The sequence below is a fragment of the Hydra vulgaris genome, chromosome 11 (assembly GCF_038396675.1).
Source record: "Hydra vulgaris chromosome 11, alternate assembly HydraT2T_AEP".
Classification (NCBI taxonomy): Eukaryota; Metazoa; Cnidaria; class Hydrozoa; order Anthoathecata; family Hydridae; genus Hydra; species Hydra vulgaris.
The window spans coordinates 17,084,638-17,102,425 of NC_088930.1; the positions used below are offsets into that span (position 1 = coordinate 17,084,638).

Sequence of the window (17,788 nt, forward strand, 5' to 3'; positions counted from 1 at the left end):
ATCTTACCTAAAAAACAGCAATTTTTGATGGCTCCAATGCTTGCTTTACCGCTTTGGATGTGTTACTAACCCGACCTGTCACTGAACTTTGTGCTATTTCCTTCTGCGTGAATAATAAATCCATCACTTGCCTAGATAGATGAGTTGACCTTTTAAAACTTTCACACCAAACTTAAATCAACCTAAAAAGTAGCAATATATATATATATATATATATATATATATATATATATATATAATATATATATATATATATATATATATATATATATATATATATGTATTTATATGTTTATGTATATATATATATATATATATATATATATATATATTATATATATATTATATATATATATATGTATATATATATATATGTATATGCATATATATATATATATATGTATATGTATATGTATATATTTATATATATATATATATATATATATATATATATATATATGTGTGTGTATATATACAGAGGCTTTTCTAGGAAATTAATTTGTTTGGCGATATCCCCTGTGTAAATGCCAGGCGTAAGGAAATTTGCCGTATGTAGGGATTTTTTGTAAAAAAAACAAACATTATTTCCAGTAAAAAAAAAATAAGTTCTCAACTTCTGAATTTAGATGGCACCCAAATATGGTGGACGCTGTCTAAAAAGGTCTAAATAGTCCCTTATATATATATAGGGTAAGCTATTTTTGTTCAACCACTTTTATCAAAAAATGATAAAAAAGGTTGAGCCACTTTTTATCATTTTTTAATATTTAAACCTCTAAAGTTATTGTTTAAGCTGTAAGATAAAAGAAGTAATTAGCATTATAAAAACCACTTATGAAGTTTGAATGACAATTGCATAAAAAGTTTGCATAAAAATTACGTTAGATATTTACAAATGAGAATTTTGTGCTATTTACAAAGGTAATAAGTTAAGAAAAAAGAAATCATAAAAGAAACATTAAAAAAACTTTTATCATCCTGCAAGAACAAGAATATTTAGACAAAAATCATCATGACTCATCAAGTACATTACCGCTCATAAATATAGAAAGATCTAGATTATTACAATAACGATTTGCTGAAAAAAATTGAGTTTTATCTGAATTAAAGTTCACCAGCCACTGCGAACTCCATGCTGTAGCAGAATTGCAGATCTTTTTCAAGCTCAAATGCCCTCTTCATGCAATCAGAAAGTGTTGGCTTCTTATTAAGACAAGAATAAATGGTAGTATTATCAGCAAACAATGCACCTTAGATGTGAAAATAACTGGAAGGTCATTAATGTAAATTAAAAAGAGTATAGGGCCTAGATAGAACCTTAAGGAACTCCTGAAGTTACAAGATATGAAGAAAAGTGCTGTCCATTGAGGTCAGTTTTTATATTATGATTGGTAAGGAAGGATTTAATAATCTTATAAATGTTACATAATAAACCGTAAAAAGAAATCTTATGGACAAGGCCAGCATGCCAAACTTTATAAAAAGCTTTAGAAATGTCAAGAGTGATAACCTTAATCTCTCCACATCTATCTAATGTATGTTGAAACCTATCGGTTATTACTGTTAGCAAATCAGCTGTAGAGTGAGGAGATGGAAATCCATATTGATGATCAGAAAGTAAGTAATTAGATTCAAGATGAGAGATTAGGCGTTTGTTAATTAAAGGTTCAAAAACCTTGCTTATGATAGGACGAAGACTAATGGGATGGAAGTTAGATAAGTCAGATTGCTCTTTGAAAATATTTGAAAATAGGGATAACAAATGCCGCTTTCCAGCATAGTGGAAAACAAGACTCTGATAAGCACTTGTTAAATAGTTTTGAAAGTATAGGCGACAGCTCAGTCATAACAGATATGTTGTTCAGACCACAAACTGTAGAAGGGTCTAAGCAGGAAATCACTTTAGATACAGAAGCTGAAGTGATACAGATGTCAAGCAATGGATCAACCTGTTTGTCAGCTATATCAGGTAGAATGCAGCTAGTGGTATTAAGAGTTGATATTGATGAAAAGTTCTTATTAAATAATTCAGTTTTGTCTTTAGGTGAGGTGACAAAATCTGAACCATACAAGAAGAAAAACTTGCCTTGACATTTAAAGAAGCCAATTGTCTACAGAAAAAATTAAAAAATCAGGTACATTAAAGAAACGTTTAGATAAATGTAATCATATGATGAGATCAGGAGCAGCAGCCTCAAACTTACCAAAATGTATATTTTTTGATCATTTTTGCATGAAATAATTGTAAATAAAACAATTTATCTTTGAGCAAACACTTTACAAAATTGAGCCCATACATAGCCTGCAAGCAAACTAAGTTCTACAAATTTTATTTACATTATTGTAAAAAATGTAAAAAAGCCTAGCTAAACTTATTGTTATTCAATTTACAAACATTTTATACAATAAAACTATATTTTATAAACATTTGTTGCATTCGCTCATATTCAGTTTTCATTCTATTATGTTTTTCTGCTTGCATATTCATAGCAGCAATTTCTGCAGATATATATATATATATATATATATATATGTGTATATATATATATATATATATATATATATATATGTGTATATATATATATATATATATATATATATATATATATATATATATATACATAAACTCAAATATAAATATATCAACCCTCGGCAGTTAGGTCGGCGTTTGGCAATGCCGACCTAACTGCCGACCTAAATGTGTTTGAGGTCGGCAAAAAATTGCCGAACTCATTTCGATGTTTTATGGTAAGACCTTTGTATCAAATTTTTTTTGCCAACCTGATGCCGACCTCTTAAAGATTGAGGTCGGCAAGTTATTGCCAACTTCAATTTTCCTAATTCCGAGGGTTGATATATACATAAGCTCAAAAAGATTATTAGATATTTATACTGAATGTATGGAAAAAGAAGATTTATACATACCACACAAGTTTCGAAATGATAATATTCACATAAAATAGAAAGAAGAAACATCCGTACGCCGCAAACTTGATCTTCAACATTTTCAGTCTGAATGTGAAGATATTTGAATTTGCCATGACAAACTTGGATCTGAACTTCAAATGGTTGACAATGAAATAAAAGAAACAATATACAGTTATACCACAGAAAACCTAATACAAGAAGATCTGCATTCTACTTTCATACTTTATATGAACAAAGATGTTGATTTTACCAACAAAAAATGGGACCACAAAATTGAAGGAATGAGAAAAGCATATGAAAGACTAAAACAATATCAGTTAATGATTTTGTTTTAGTTTGTCACTAAAAACAAAATCATTAACTGAAAGAAATGATAAAAAAAACAGATAGTATCCAACACGCAACAAACAGTCAGGATTTTGAAATTGTGCAACAAATACAACAAAGAAGCACTTTTCTAATTAATGATTCATCTCTATCTGGTAATATTTTACCATCAAAGAACCACCAACGACCACAACAAGCAGTAAAAATGAAAAAATAACTCCTTAAATTATAAATTTATCCATAATGAAGTTATTAATGTTATAAATATCTCTATTACTCAAAGGTTCTAAGTTTACTCCCGCAACAAAAGTTAAATTATTTTAAGTGAAATCCGATTTAAAAGAATTTACAAGGAAATGGATCATCCATGAACAGTTTTATGATAAAGAATACAGCGATGAATTCTTAGTAAAAGATAAATCTAATCAGGAAATGTTCACATCGAGTCCTCTTTTATCAAGCATTGTATAACAAATAAATAACTTAGTTCCTGGTGAAATGAAAGTAAAGTATAGCATTACAAAAAAGGAACGTGATGCCTTAGAGTAACAGCAAAATAATCATTAAATCAGCTAATAAATGAGGCTGCTTAGTTTGGATAGATGTAGATTACTATAGAGATAAACTTGTGTGCCAAGACCATTTACTAACTGAAACATAAAAAAGTTGATAGTAACACAGATGAAGTATGTTTTAAGAAACTTAAAAATCACGTGGATAGATTTAAAGAATGTTTAACAAAAAAAGAAACTACTTATCTCAAAAACTATGAATGGAAAACTAGCAATTTTTATGTGTTACCGAAAATTCACAAATTTAATGTAATAGAAAATTTTATAAAAGAATCTAATAAAGAATATATTAAATGTTTATGCCCAGATGATCTAAATGGAAGAACAATAGTTGGAGGTTCTTTTTTGCCTTAGTGAACTCCTTGAAAATATCTTATCACCTCTTGTACCAAAATTAACAACATATATCAAAGATGATTGGCATTTCATTAGAGTACTTCCTAATAATATGGAGTACCAAAATACCACTTTATACAGTGTTGATATTTCTAATCTTTATACTAGTATTTTTTATGAACCGGGTTTAGAAGCAATTAAATTTTGGATATGTACACTACGGGATGATATACCTATTACATTTTCAAAAGCTTTTATTTTAGAAAGTGTGAGTTTTATTTTTAAGAACAATAATTTTACTTTCAATAATGAGTTTTTCAATCAACTAATTGGAACAACTATGGGAACAAAAATGGCTCCACCATATGCTTATTTAGTAGTAGGATATCTTGAAGAAGTAAAATTATCTACTAAAGTTTTACCAAATTTCTTCAATAAAATTGAATGCGAGAATATTCAAAGCAATTTCAAAAGATACATGGATGATGGTTTTATCGTTTTATTAAAATCAATTAATGTTAATTTGCTGTTAAAGTGTCTTAATTCTTTACACCCCGATATCAAATATACAGAAGAACAATCTAAAATTTCATATACAAAAACCACACAGTATCAATTTTTAAACTTTTTAGACATAACAGTTGTTCAACATGATAACAACATTATTGAAAAGATATTTTTTATAAACCTACAAATTCCCATGATTATCTAAATTACAATAGCCATCACCCTAAACACACAAAGGAAAATATACCTTTTACATTAGCTAAATGGATCATTTATTTTGTATTTAATCCAACAAAGATGGAAATCAGACTTCAACAACTAAAACAATTTTTAGTTTGAATTTTTAAAGCTCGACTGCAGTGACCAGCTCCTCAAAAAAGAGAAAAGAACAATATTATACCTTTTGTTGCTACAAATTTTGCAAATATTAATTTTGAACATTTGTTAACTACTCTACATGGTATTTTAAAACTGCCTGTTTTAGACAATAAATTAAAATCAGTTTTTGAAAACACTTCTATTGTACTATCACAACGCCAACCAAAAAATATTTTAAGACACATAAGTACATCAAGCTTTAATAAGAAACCAGTTTTTATTAACGATGAATGCAAGGTTTTAAAATGTGTAACAAAATGTTGTAAGTTATCCACTATGTATCTTCAGTTTGTTAACCATTTTATCACGCCATCTGGTTAAGTATAGTACATTAAAACTTCAATATCATGTAATTCAAAAAATTATTTATTTTTTATCATTTAATGGATGTGATGAAAAAACAACATACTTTGGTAAAACTAATAACCTAAGGTTATTATATAAGGTATTTATATATTTATATATATATATATATATATATATATATATATATATATATATATATATATATATATATATATATATATATATATATATATATATATATATATATATATATATATATATATAAGCAATTTAACAGCGGAAAATGAAAAAATAGTCAAGTTTTTTCTTTTCGTCATCTTTTAGCAAATGAATATTGATGTAGACACATAAAACTTTATTTAAAATATACCTTACATACTAAAATTGATTTATTTAAGTCATTTTTATGCTTCCAAAAGTTATGGTTTTTCTCATTATTGCATTATAAAAAAAGTATCATTGTAAAATGTTATTTTAACCATAAGTTTATTTGCATAATCCAAATTAATTTAGTGTGAGAATGGAGCTAACATGTTCAGTTTGTTGTTGGTCAGACTTATACTTTATAAAATATATATATTTCAAGAAAATAAAGAAAGAACTTATGCAATTTTTATGTAATGCAAGTTAACAGAAACATGATAAAGTTTTTTTTTTTCTAAAATTTATTTAAAAACCTTATATTTTTTAATAATATATGCAAAAGAATATTAAATATTTACTTTTTTTTTTTTTTTTTTTGTATAATAATTAACTTTTAAAGTTTTGAATAATGATGCTTAGTTAAAGCACATTCTTATTTTAAATTTGTGTAACATATGTTAAACTTTAAAATAAGAATTACATAATGAACACTTATGTCATTGCATAATTTTTATTTTGAAATATTTTTGTTTTAGTAAAAAAAATTGTTAGTAAATGCAATTAAGGGGTGTTGTTCATAAAGTAAGTCACCCTATATTTGTCAATTTTTAACCCCTTCCCTCCTGTAACAGACAATCAAATATACCTGTACCACCTTTCCCTTCTAAACTGTAATAGCAGTTTTTATGTCAAAAATGAAAATACACATAAACATAAGAAGTGTAAAATTTTCAACCAACTAAAGATTTTCTTATTTAAATGACATTATAATTATTAATAAAGTTGTCATACTAAAGTAATTTTTTAAAGTTGTTCTTGGTCTTGCGGAATTAACTGTTATCGATTTGATAACTTTTATAATTGTTATGAAAAATCACTCAAGAAGACTGCAACTAGTTTTTTAAAATTGCCTTTATTAATTACTTTTAATGAATCAGTTCGATACTTTTGCAATTCCTTTGTAACTCATAATAATAGATATAAAAAATCCACAATAACAATTGCTTGGTAACGTAAATGATGTAATGTAAGTTAAATACCTAGTATCAAAAAAACAAGTTTATTTTTCTTAGCTGGTCACTTTTAATAAATTTTTATATATTTTTTATTGGTATAGAGTTCTCAACATTTTGTTGAAAATTTCCAATACAAACCACTTTACGGATTTGCAGAAATCTGACCTAAAAGTTGGTGCAATTGTTTTAGCTTTTTGTCTGCGTAATGTAAGTTAAGTGTCATTTTGAGTAATAAGATTGCCCTCTTTTTGCCAGACTCAAAACTTTTTAGTTTTTTTTATTCTTCTGACAAACAGATTTCATATAAAATAGCTAAAAATTTAATTTACAGTTTAAATAGGCAAATATATGATAAAGTTGTTGCGCATGTAATGTAAGTTAAAAATGGAATTGCCCATATATATATATATACATATATATATATATATATATATATATATATATATATATATATATATATATATATATATATATATATATATATATATATATATATATATATATATATAATATATTTATATATTTATATATATATTTTGTATATATTTATTATATATATTATATATATATATATAGTATATATATATATATATATAGTATATATATATATATATATATAGTATATATATATATATATATATATATATATATATATATATATATATATATATATATATATATATATATATATATATATATATATATATTTGTGTGTGTATATACTGCAGAAATAAGAAAAAAAAAAATTTCATAATAAAAATTATGTAAAAAAAAATTATGCAAAGAAATGATTTAGCAAATGATTTCTTTGCATAACCTTCTCTCTAAGTTAGTCAGAATACTAAATAATACTTAAGGAACAAGAAGTTTTGTTAATTATTGGTAAACAATTTGACATTTCAAATCAGCGTATCAATGCAGATATTAGATTTGTCATTACTATATTCAATTAACAGGCACAAGTGAAAAATGTGCATCTACAAAGATACAAATATAAAAAAATTAATTAAAATGTAAACAAAAATAGAAACTGTGATATGCATAAAATCTGATTACTAACGTTGTGCCATTTTTTTTGTTGTTGTTTTGAATCTTCTTATTTAATTTTATTAGTGTAGATTCTTCTTCGAGTAAGTAATTATAACTTTTATTTGGTTAAGAACAAGTGCGCTCACTAAAAGGCTCTGTTGCAATTTCAGTTCATACTTAGAATATAATGTCTATCTGTTTATAAAATCATACTTAAAATATGATATCTATACAAAAATGTATAGATGGATATTATATTTTGAGTTTGATTTTTTTATAATTTATTATATAAATTATTTTATGTCTTACATTGTGTCATAATATAAAATCAAATATTTAATAGTATACTAATGCTTCAATACAATTTTATAAAGTACACTTAGAAATTCTATTACTTTATTATTTTACTACTATAACTTTTGCATTAAATTCAATTTTAAATACGTTTTAACATTTTTGCCAACAGTGGTGCCCAATGTGTCATTTTAACAATATAGGAGGGAAAGTAATAATGTTTGAGCTTGTCTAAAACTTTTGATTGTTTGTTATATATTTTGATAGCAGACAGACCATAGTGTTAAGACAAAAAATGATTTTATTTTAAATCAATGCAACAGCTAAATAATCTTTCTGAGCATGCACGAATTTTCAAAGTTGTGGAACAGATTTACACACAATAATTTGACACCTTTAGTAATTGAGTTTGTGGCATGTCTATAACTTAATTCTAAATTGTTTTATTTTGAAATAAGGATTGTGACAATTTTTTTTATTATTATTGTTTTCAGATTTTAATAAATATTTTTTACTGACTTGTAGAATTCAATCAAAAAGTGAGAAAATGATTTGATATAAAAAACTTTTATATCAAATCATAAAGTTATGTTACCAGTTATGTAATTTTTAACACATAGTATTATGAATATTATTGATTATATGGAAATTAAACTTTATACCTATAAGTTACTAAAACCAATAAAACATTCTGCACGTATTTGCACAACTTTTTTTTTTTTTTTTGTTACAGAATCGCTCCTTTTATTACCCAGGTGACTCTTTTTGATAAATGGGTGCAAATCCTGAGAAATTTTAAGTTTGATGCAATGATGAGTTACGATATTGACGATGTTGGAAATGTCTGATATTGCTTTAAAGAGCTTAAAAACTAAAATTTTTTTAACAAGTGAGAAAAAATGAACCAAACAGAAAGACATTGGCAGCACTTCAGAGACACCTACTCTACTTGGATAATTAAATACTTTTAATTTACTAATCCTATAATTCATAGTGTGCCAAAAAACTCCCAACAGAATACCACAAAAATCAGACCTGGCCAGTAGTAAAAAGGATTCAGCTTGCATTGTTAAAGGAATTTCAATTTTATCTCCTAAACTGGGTAGATTTTGAAAAAGACTTGACACATTTTGAAAAAGTTTCTAAAGAACCAGCATCATCGTCGGCAGAGAAAGTGCTTGCACTAATAGCTGACCTCTTTACTCCTCATTACCAATGAATTCATGAGCAAGCTAATAGCTTAAATCGCAAGCTACATTCTTTGTACCACAGAGTTAAAGAGGCCACAATGTTGAGTTATCCTCAAGAAGTTATAATAGCAGAAGAAAGAAAAGATACTTCTACAATCTGAAGAAATACTTCTACAATCTCTCATTGACCACACAGTTTTTCGTTTTTGTCAAATTCAAGAAGTGATCAAGATATTACATATACATAAAGCTAAAAAATATGGGAAATGTTGAGTGGGCATGTGAAGGGTCAGAGCAGAAATGATATAAGCAGAGGTTTAGTGTTTCTATGGTTCCCATATAAATTTTTCTGTGACATTATCAATACTTAAACCATCATTTGAAAAAACTCTTTCACATCATCTACTAGGTTTTGCTGACCTATCAAACTTGTTTTAGAGATGGGATCAACAGATTTAAGAACACTATAGTATATTATTAATATATAATTATAATTAATATATAATTAATATAACAAAATAGTATAAATAATAGTATAAAACAACAAACTGAAATGCTTTCACCCACCAAAGTATCTCTTGCAGATCTTAAAACAACAATAATACTAATGTTGAATTATTCTAGAATACTTAAACTCATGTCATAAAATCAACTTGGATAAATTCGAAATCTTCACAAGAACAACTCCAGTCCTATACATTGAATAATGTGTATGGTATCCTATATCTGTTAGCCTTTATAAAATTTTGTTTAATGGCAGAGAAATTATGGAAACTTCCTATTGGACAATATTTGGAAGAGGCTCAAGAAGTTAAAATAAACACAACAGGCAGTATAGGGAACAATTTATAAAGAAAACATCACAAATAGGTATAAATAAGGATTTGTTAAACAGGCTTTTGAATACTTCTGATCCAGCTGTAGCAAGTTTGAGAGGATGTTCAAAATCTAAGAAGCATAACAAAATCCTAAATTGTTTAATTTATTAGAAAGCAAGCTAGGAGAGACAATGTTAAAAAGTAAAGATTCTATGGATACATCTGAAGACTCATTCGAAGAATATATCACTACTATAATATGTCACTATTAGTGATCCCGACTAATTTAGTAATTTATTTATTTGATTAAAATTGTTTTTTCTTATTTAAGTACTTAAATGTAAAAAAAAAAAGTTATAAAATTAAAAAAAAAAGAATAAATTCTTGATTTACACATTTAATTTTTATTATTCTGCATTTTATGATTTTTATGTCCATAATTGTGCTAGACATAAGCAAAATTTATATTTGCATTCAGAATTTTTTCCTTCCTAATCGTTAAAATGACACACTATGCAGCGCCAAGAGCAATCCTTTTTTTTTTCTTTTTTTTTAAACATCTTAACTTCCAACAAGGCTGCAAGAAATCACTATTAGAGTTGGAAATTACTATTTAGAGTACTTAAGAACAGTCACAGTAAAGAGTGAGACTTAATTGAATGAAGAGTAACACGAGAATAAATTTTAGAAGATTGCACAAAGTTCGAGCTCTTTAAGGCAGTGCCAATTATAGTATTTATAGGAAAGAGAAAGAGAAAGAAAATTAGGAAGATGTGACAATGGTTTAAGGTTGGATGCAAGAGCAGGTCCAACTATGTTTACAATCCATTTTTGCACTTGTCTAAAAAAGAAAGGGCATTTGATGATCTGCTCCAAATATTGCAATAGTATTTCATACAAGGGCGGATTAGAGATTTACGGAGATAAATAATAGAATCCAGAGTAAGAAAGTGGTGAGCACTATAAAGAGATGCAACCTTAGATGCTAATTTTGCAATGAATTTGAAATAAGGTTTCCTTATTTCAAATTCATTGCAATCATGCAGCCTGGGACAGTAACTGTTTGGTGCCTCATATAGATGTTATAATTTGTGACGTATGGAGGACTTTGTTTTTATTTCTTATTCTTGTACAATGTACTTTGAAATCTGTCCCGAAAAAGAACCAAAATAAAAGTTTGGTGTATGTGGCTAAATCATGGTTTTTAATTCATGGATCATGTTGCATACCATGCATTTTTTATAGTAACTGCATGGGTCTTCATAGTTACCTCATAGGTCTGAATTATTATTTCATGGGTTCCAATAACTTTCCCATGGTTCTTAAAAGGATCTCTTTAATGCTCATGGGAAAGTTATTGGAACCCATAGAATATTTATTGGAACCCATGGGGTAACTATGAAATGCATGTTGTGCAGCATAACCTATGAATTAAACACCATGGTTTAACTATCGAACCCTATAGAGTTTATTGGTTTTTAAGTGAATTACATGGGTTACCCATGATAATGCATGGGTTACCCATATTATTTCATGGGTTACCCATATTATTCCATGGGTTACCCATATTATTCCATGGGTTACCCATATTGTTCCATGGGTTACCCATATTGTTCCATGGGTTACCCATATTGTTCCATGGGTTACCCATATTGTTCCATGGGTTACCCATATTGTTCCATGGGTTACCCATATTGTTCCATGGGTTACCCATATTGTTCCATGGGTTACCCATATTGTTCCATGGGTTACCCATATTGTTCCATGGGTTACCCATATTGTTCCATGGGTTACCCATATTGTTCCATGGGTTACCCATATTGTTCCATGGGTTACCCATATTGTTCCATGGGTTACCCATATTGTTCCATGGGTTACCCATATTGTTCCATGGGTTACCCATATTGTTCCATGGGTTACCCATATTGTTCCATGGGTTACCCATATTGTTCCATGGGTTACCCATATTGTTCCATGGGTTACCCATATTGTTCCATGGGTTACCCATATTGTTCCATGGGTTACCCATATTGTTCCATGGGTTACCCATATTGTTCCATGGGTTACCCATATTATTCCATGGGTTACCCAATTGATATTTCCATGAGGGTAGTGAGAGTTATAATTTAATTAGTGTTAATCAGTTAAATACAAAGCAAATACGTGGTTCAAAAAGTGTTTAGCATACAAATACAAAATATATTCAAGCAAAAGTATTTAGAATACAAAATACCTAATATTAGAGTTTAAAATGCAAAATATTTTTTCAATTATTGAATTTGTTTTAAGTAAGTTAAATTTTAAAACAACAATTATATCTAATCTATATGCTCATTGGTTTTCAGCAACAAATTCTTTTTTTAAATCTAATAACCAATTTTGGTTAAGCACAGCAAATAAGGCTCCATTAAAAAAAAAGGATGTGCAACTGAAGATATTGTTTCAAAGATGCTGGCAAAGATCTAAACAAGTAATTATCAAGATATAGCAATAATAATAATAGTTGATAAATAAATAGTTATCTTTAGGTGCTCATCAGGTTTCAAGTTGAGTCAGTTTGTGCGGATAAGAGTTTGTAAGGATAACTTTTACACCTAGCATGACTTTTTTTCATCAATATATTAGGTTATTTTGACATAACATCTTCTGTTTAATTTTAGGCTTGTGTTTTCTGAGTCAGTTAGCATGCTATATTTTTCCTAAATATTGCAAGAATCTGAATCTGTATCATTATCTACCAACAAAATTTTTCTTTATAGATTTAATATTCTTGCAAAAAACAAAATCAAAAGTGAAATGTTCTTTATCTTTACAAAATCAAGCTCTCCATTTACAAATTCTAACTATAACTTATTTGGATTTAAAACTCCCAAAAATTGACATTCAAACCAAATAAATACATTAACAATAATTAATAATCAAAATCACTTAAACCCACATGATGTCATAATACATTCAGATGATGTCATAAAATATTTTTGCATTTTTCTTAACAGTATTATAACATATAATTGTATATGCTAAACTAATAAATTAATAATTATATTTTTTTTTAAGTAATAAAGATTAAAAAGCATTTTAGTAGTATTTTAAAAGACATTGAAAATACAAAATGCAACCATAATTGTATTTAAAATATAAATACATTAAAAGTATTTGAAATACATATTTTAAAATACTTTGTAACACTGAATTTAAAACTAGAGTCAATCCTAGATTTACCCTTAAACCATCTGTAAAGTGATTTTAAGTTTTTTTTAAATAACTCTTTTACAAATGTTTAAGCAATTTTAATTTTTTTTTTTTCTACAATTTTGTTATGAGTTGTTAAAAGACATTTTAGCGAACTTTTGATTAATGGAAACTAGATAACAACTTAGATTAAAAGTTGTCCCAAAATCATCAATCATTAAAATATCTAAATAATGTTTTATATAGCAGATTTTACAATTAAGCTGTAACTTTACAGCTTCCCTAGTAAACTTTTTAAAGCCATTTTTTAATATAAATTTACTTTTTTTTGTATTCACCTCTGTAGAACTACTATTATTGTTTTTTTTAATGTTGTTACACCCCTCTATCAGCTCTATGACTCTAAAACACCAAAATTTTCAAAAAAGGAACAAGTTAAGAAAGGCATTACTAGGGATTTAAATTTCTTTTGTTTGTTTACTAAATCAAGCAATAACCTTTGCTAATTGTCTCACTTTGCCTTTTAAAAGTTACCATTTTTAAAGTGTCTAATTTAAGTTTGTATTGAAAAATGTTACAATATTTTTAGATAATTTATTATCTCGCGTATTTGTTTATACCATTTTGACTCATGACCAATTGATGAAAATTTTTCATTGGCTTTTGAACTGAAAGTGATGATTTGTTCTCAGCCAATAATGTAACAATATTCTGGCGTAATAAAAAAAAAATTAGAAACATTTATCATTAACCATTGAAAATAATAAATTAAGATTTCTTATTTGCGGTTTTGGTAATTTGTAGTCTTGGTGTTTTAAAACTTATAGATTCATGACCTCAGTTAAGATTTTTAAGTTATAACTAAAAACACTGTTTTTAGTTATAACTTAAAACAACTTCTTTATCATATTTAAAAAAAAGTTAACATTTTGCACAAAATTTCCTTCATTTTTTTTCCCTTTGTATCTTTATTTTAACTTTAATTTTTTTTTTATTAATTAACGTATTTACAAAATACGTTAAAAGAAATTGTTTTTTTTTTCAGATCCCACTATCAGGATTATATTGCTTATCTTTTAGGCATATTGGTCATGTAGGTTTCGATAGTTCATCTTATGCCCAAAGTGGTTTTGAAGCAAGTATTTATTATATAAGTTATTCAATCCAATATTTATCATTTTAAGACATGTTGTCTTGGCAACTCTTTGTCTCGTTAATAATACAGTTTTATTACTATGATTTTTTTTATAATATCCAACTTTTTGATATCAGAGCGAGAAAAGTTTTATTAAATATTATCTTAAGTAATTCATTGTTTATATCAGCTTATATCAGTTATATAAAAATTGATTTGTTTTGTTCATTAGTAAAGCATCTAATATACATAGAATATAATACCATATTACACATGTTTACATATAACATAAAATATTATTATAAATAAAGTAACATGATATAATAACATATTATTGTGTATTTTAGTTGGTGTTATTTTTTAGTCTAGTGATGCTGAAAACTCTATTAATGAACAGGAAGAACCTGACCAAAATTATTTAATACCATGTTATACATGCTTCCATATAATAACATAAAATAACATTATAAATAACATTACATAATATAAACATATTATTGTTTATTTTAGTTAGTGTTATTTTTTAGTCTAGCGATGCTGAAAATCCTATTAAAGAACAGGAAGAACCTGACCAAAATTTAGGTAGAGAATCTTCTTTTAATTATTTGTATTTTCTTAAAATTTGGCTGCTATTTTTTATTACAATTTTAAATATAGATGTTTTTAGGTGTACATGTTTATTTTTTTTTTCATTATTGCATGTATAACAAGTTATTGGCATGAAAATTTATGAAATTTCTAGATAGTTAAAATTTTCAAATTTTTTTTAATTAACTAATTTTTTAATTTCTGATCTTCATCATCATCATTATTTTCATGATGATGATGATGATGATCAATATCATCATCATCATCATCATCATCATCATCATTATCATCATCATCATCATCATCATCATCATCATCATCATCATCATCATCATCATCGACTTTAGCCTTCCTCATTTATGCTGTTTCTTTAATATAAACAATCTAGAGCATTTTTTTTCTTAACTAAAGCTCATTCATAAAATATATAAGACACTCTCCTCAATTTTATTAACTTCTACCACTACCATTTTCTACTGAAGCTGCTACCTCTCTACATGCTGATACCTAAATTACTTTAATCTTTTCTAACAAATGTTCTTCCATACAATGTTTTTTCTAATCTGTCTAAGACTATGCTTCTATTTCTTGTCTTGCTAGAGTCACACCACACATCCATCTGATCATCTTCTCCCAAATAATACTACACCATATAAATACTAAAGTTTGTATAACATTAAAAGGATATTGTATGCCAGCATCTAAATAAATAGCAAACATATATGTTTATATCCATAATATATATGCATTAAGTGCATCTAGGAAGCTTTTGTCCCTTATGGAATTAATGTTTAGAAGCTTTTATTATATCTCTTCAATTTAAAGTCAAGCCTCATTCTACTCCACATTTTTCACCATCTTGAGCAGTTGCTTTATTAAACATTAATTTATTTTTTTATCTTTTTTACAAGAACAACTTTCTTGTAAAAAAAATTTAAAAAATCAAGAAAAGAACAAGAAAAAACAAGAAAAAGAACAAATGTTCTTTCATTATTGCAAGAAGACAATGTAAAAAAGTCCTGCCAGATGTTAAACTCTGTTATTCTCATTTTACTAAATCTTGTATCATATCTCAGATGCTAGGTTCTAGAGACTTTAGATTAGTCTTCAACAATGTCATTAACTAAACTAAATCTTACATTTAATCTCTAATTCATGGGTCTGATCTTTTTACATCTCCCCAGAATAAAGCAGAGTTATTTACAAAGAAATCTCACTGTAATTTGACTCTTGAATCTAATAGCCATACTCATCCTGCCAGTTAAACAGATTAATCAATTGTTAAACATCAAAATCACTCTGGATTCCAATGCTAAAGGTAATTCTCAATTTAAAACTTTTACAGTTTGTGCTCCGTACAATATTTCCATAGTCTTTAAAAGTGTTCTCCAGAACTCTCTTCAATATTTGCTAAACTTTTAAAAAGTGCTAAATAAGTGCTTCCAATTTTCCAAAACTCTAGAAAATACTTTGACCTTTCAAACTATTCTACAATTAGTCTTCACTCTGTTATTAGTTTCTTTATATAAAGAGAGCAGCAAAGATATTTATTGTATAAAAAATTTGCTCCTGTAATGTTTCTTATCTACAATAACAATCTTGATGAAATTTAAAATGGCTCTATTTGCTGACGACTCAACTTTATATTCTTGTCTTGACAAAAAATCTTCACTATTTAGTCACTTAAAACAAGCAGAACAACTTACAACTTTTTAAGTCTTCAGTTATACATTTCCTAGTATTTTAACATACTCTCTATTTTAAAGTAACTCATTACTTAATAGTGGTTGGTTGCAATCTTGTTGGAAGTAAATTAGAGTTTAAAAATATATAAATGCATGTCAGTATTTAATAAAAAGTAAATGTAAGCATAAAATTATAATATATTAAGTATTTTAAATTTTTTCTAGATGCGGCTATCAACCCCTACTAAATCTTATAATTTTGCCGAGGCCAGGTTAGCAAAAAGTCCTAATTTTAGCCAGGGCCCCTGGCTAAATTTACTAGTTACAAACATACACATATGTAAGTGACATGTATGTATTTATATACACTTGTAAGCTTATCCAGCTTTGCATATTTATTGTATTCAATCTTTTTATTTAATTCTAACGTACTAGCATAATCAAGTTTCCAAAATCTAGTTTGACATAAATTTCATCATCATAGTGAGGTTGCCATCAAATTTTGTCAGAATGTTTTTTTTCCACATGTTTTTTGTTTTTTCTTGGGCAAGTTTGTTGTTTCTTACTTTTCATACTAATTTAGTGCTTTTTTTTGGTATAATTTATGTATTTTATTTTTATTTTGAGTAGCCAAAAAATTTTTCGATTTGTATAAAATATATTTTCCTTTTAATTGAAATATAAGATTATATAAAATGATAAAAATCTAAAAAAATCTAAAATAATATTAACTTATTTTTTATTATGAGCTGTTGTTCGCACATTTAAGGCTGTCATTATTTGTCTTGCTTATTTGTCTAGCTTGTCTCATTCATTCTTTTAAATATAAAATGAAAATAATAAAAGCAAGAATTAAGTTACTGAGTAGACATCACTTTTTAATTTGCATTCTGTCAAATTTTTAATTTTTATTCTGACAAATGTTTCGTATTCTGTCAAATGGTTGATTTGTATTTTGTTAAATGTTTAATTTGTATTCTGTCAAATGTTTAATTTACAGCTGCTGTAGCTTTTTTGGCTTGTAAAAGTTTATTTTTATGAAAATTAAAAATATATTTATGAAAATTGGAACAGCATAGAAAAATTTCAAAAATTCTATAGTTTTTTTTTTTGTAAATAATTAA

The 17,788-nt window shown here is 26.6% G+C and overlaps 1 protein-coding gene across 5 annotated transcripts in view; it reads left to right on the top strand.

Annotated features, from left to right (window-relative positions):
* LOC100211223 (SH3 and multiple ankyrin repeat domains protein 2) overlaps window positions 1-17,788 on the top strand; it is a 51,044-nt gene that overhangs the window by 11,334 nt on the left and 21,922 nt on the right. For all 5 annotated transcript variants that reach the window (XR_010641815.1, XM_065810304.1, XM_065810306.1 and 2 more), the window contains 2 exons: window positions 14,337-14,391; window positions 14,919-14,973. Coding sequence is in view for 4 of the 5 variants with exons in the window: in XM_065810304.1 (XP_065666376.1) it covers window positions 14,337-14,391; window positions 14,919-14,973 (110 nt within the window). In the remaining variant the exon portion in view is untranslated. The remainder of the gene's footprint in view (window positions 1-14,336; window positions 14,392-14,918; window positions 14,974-17,788) is intronic.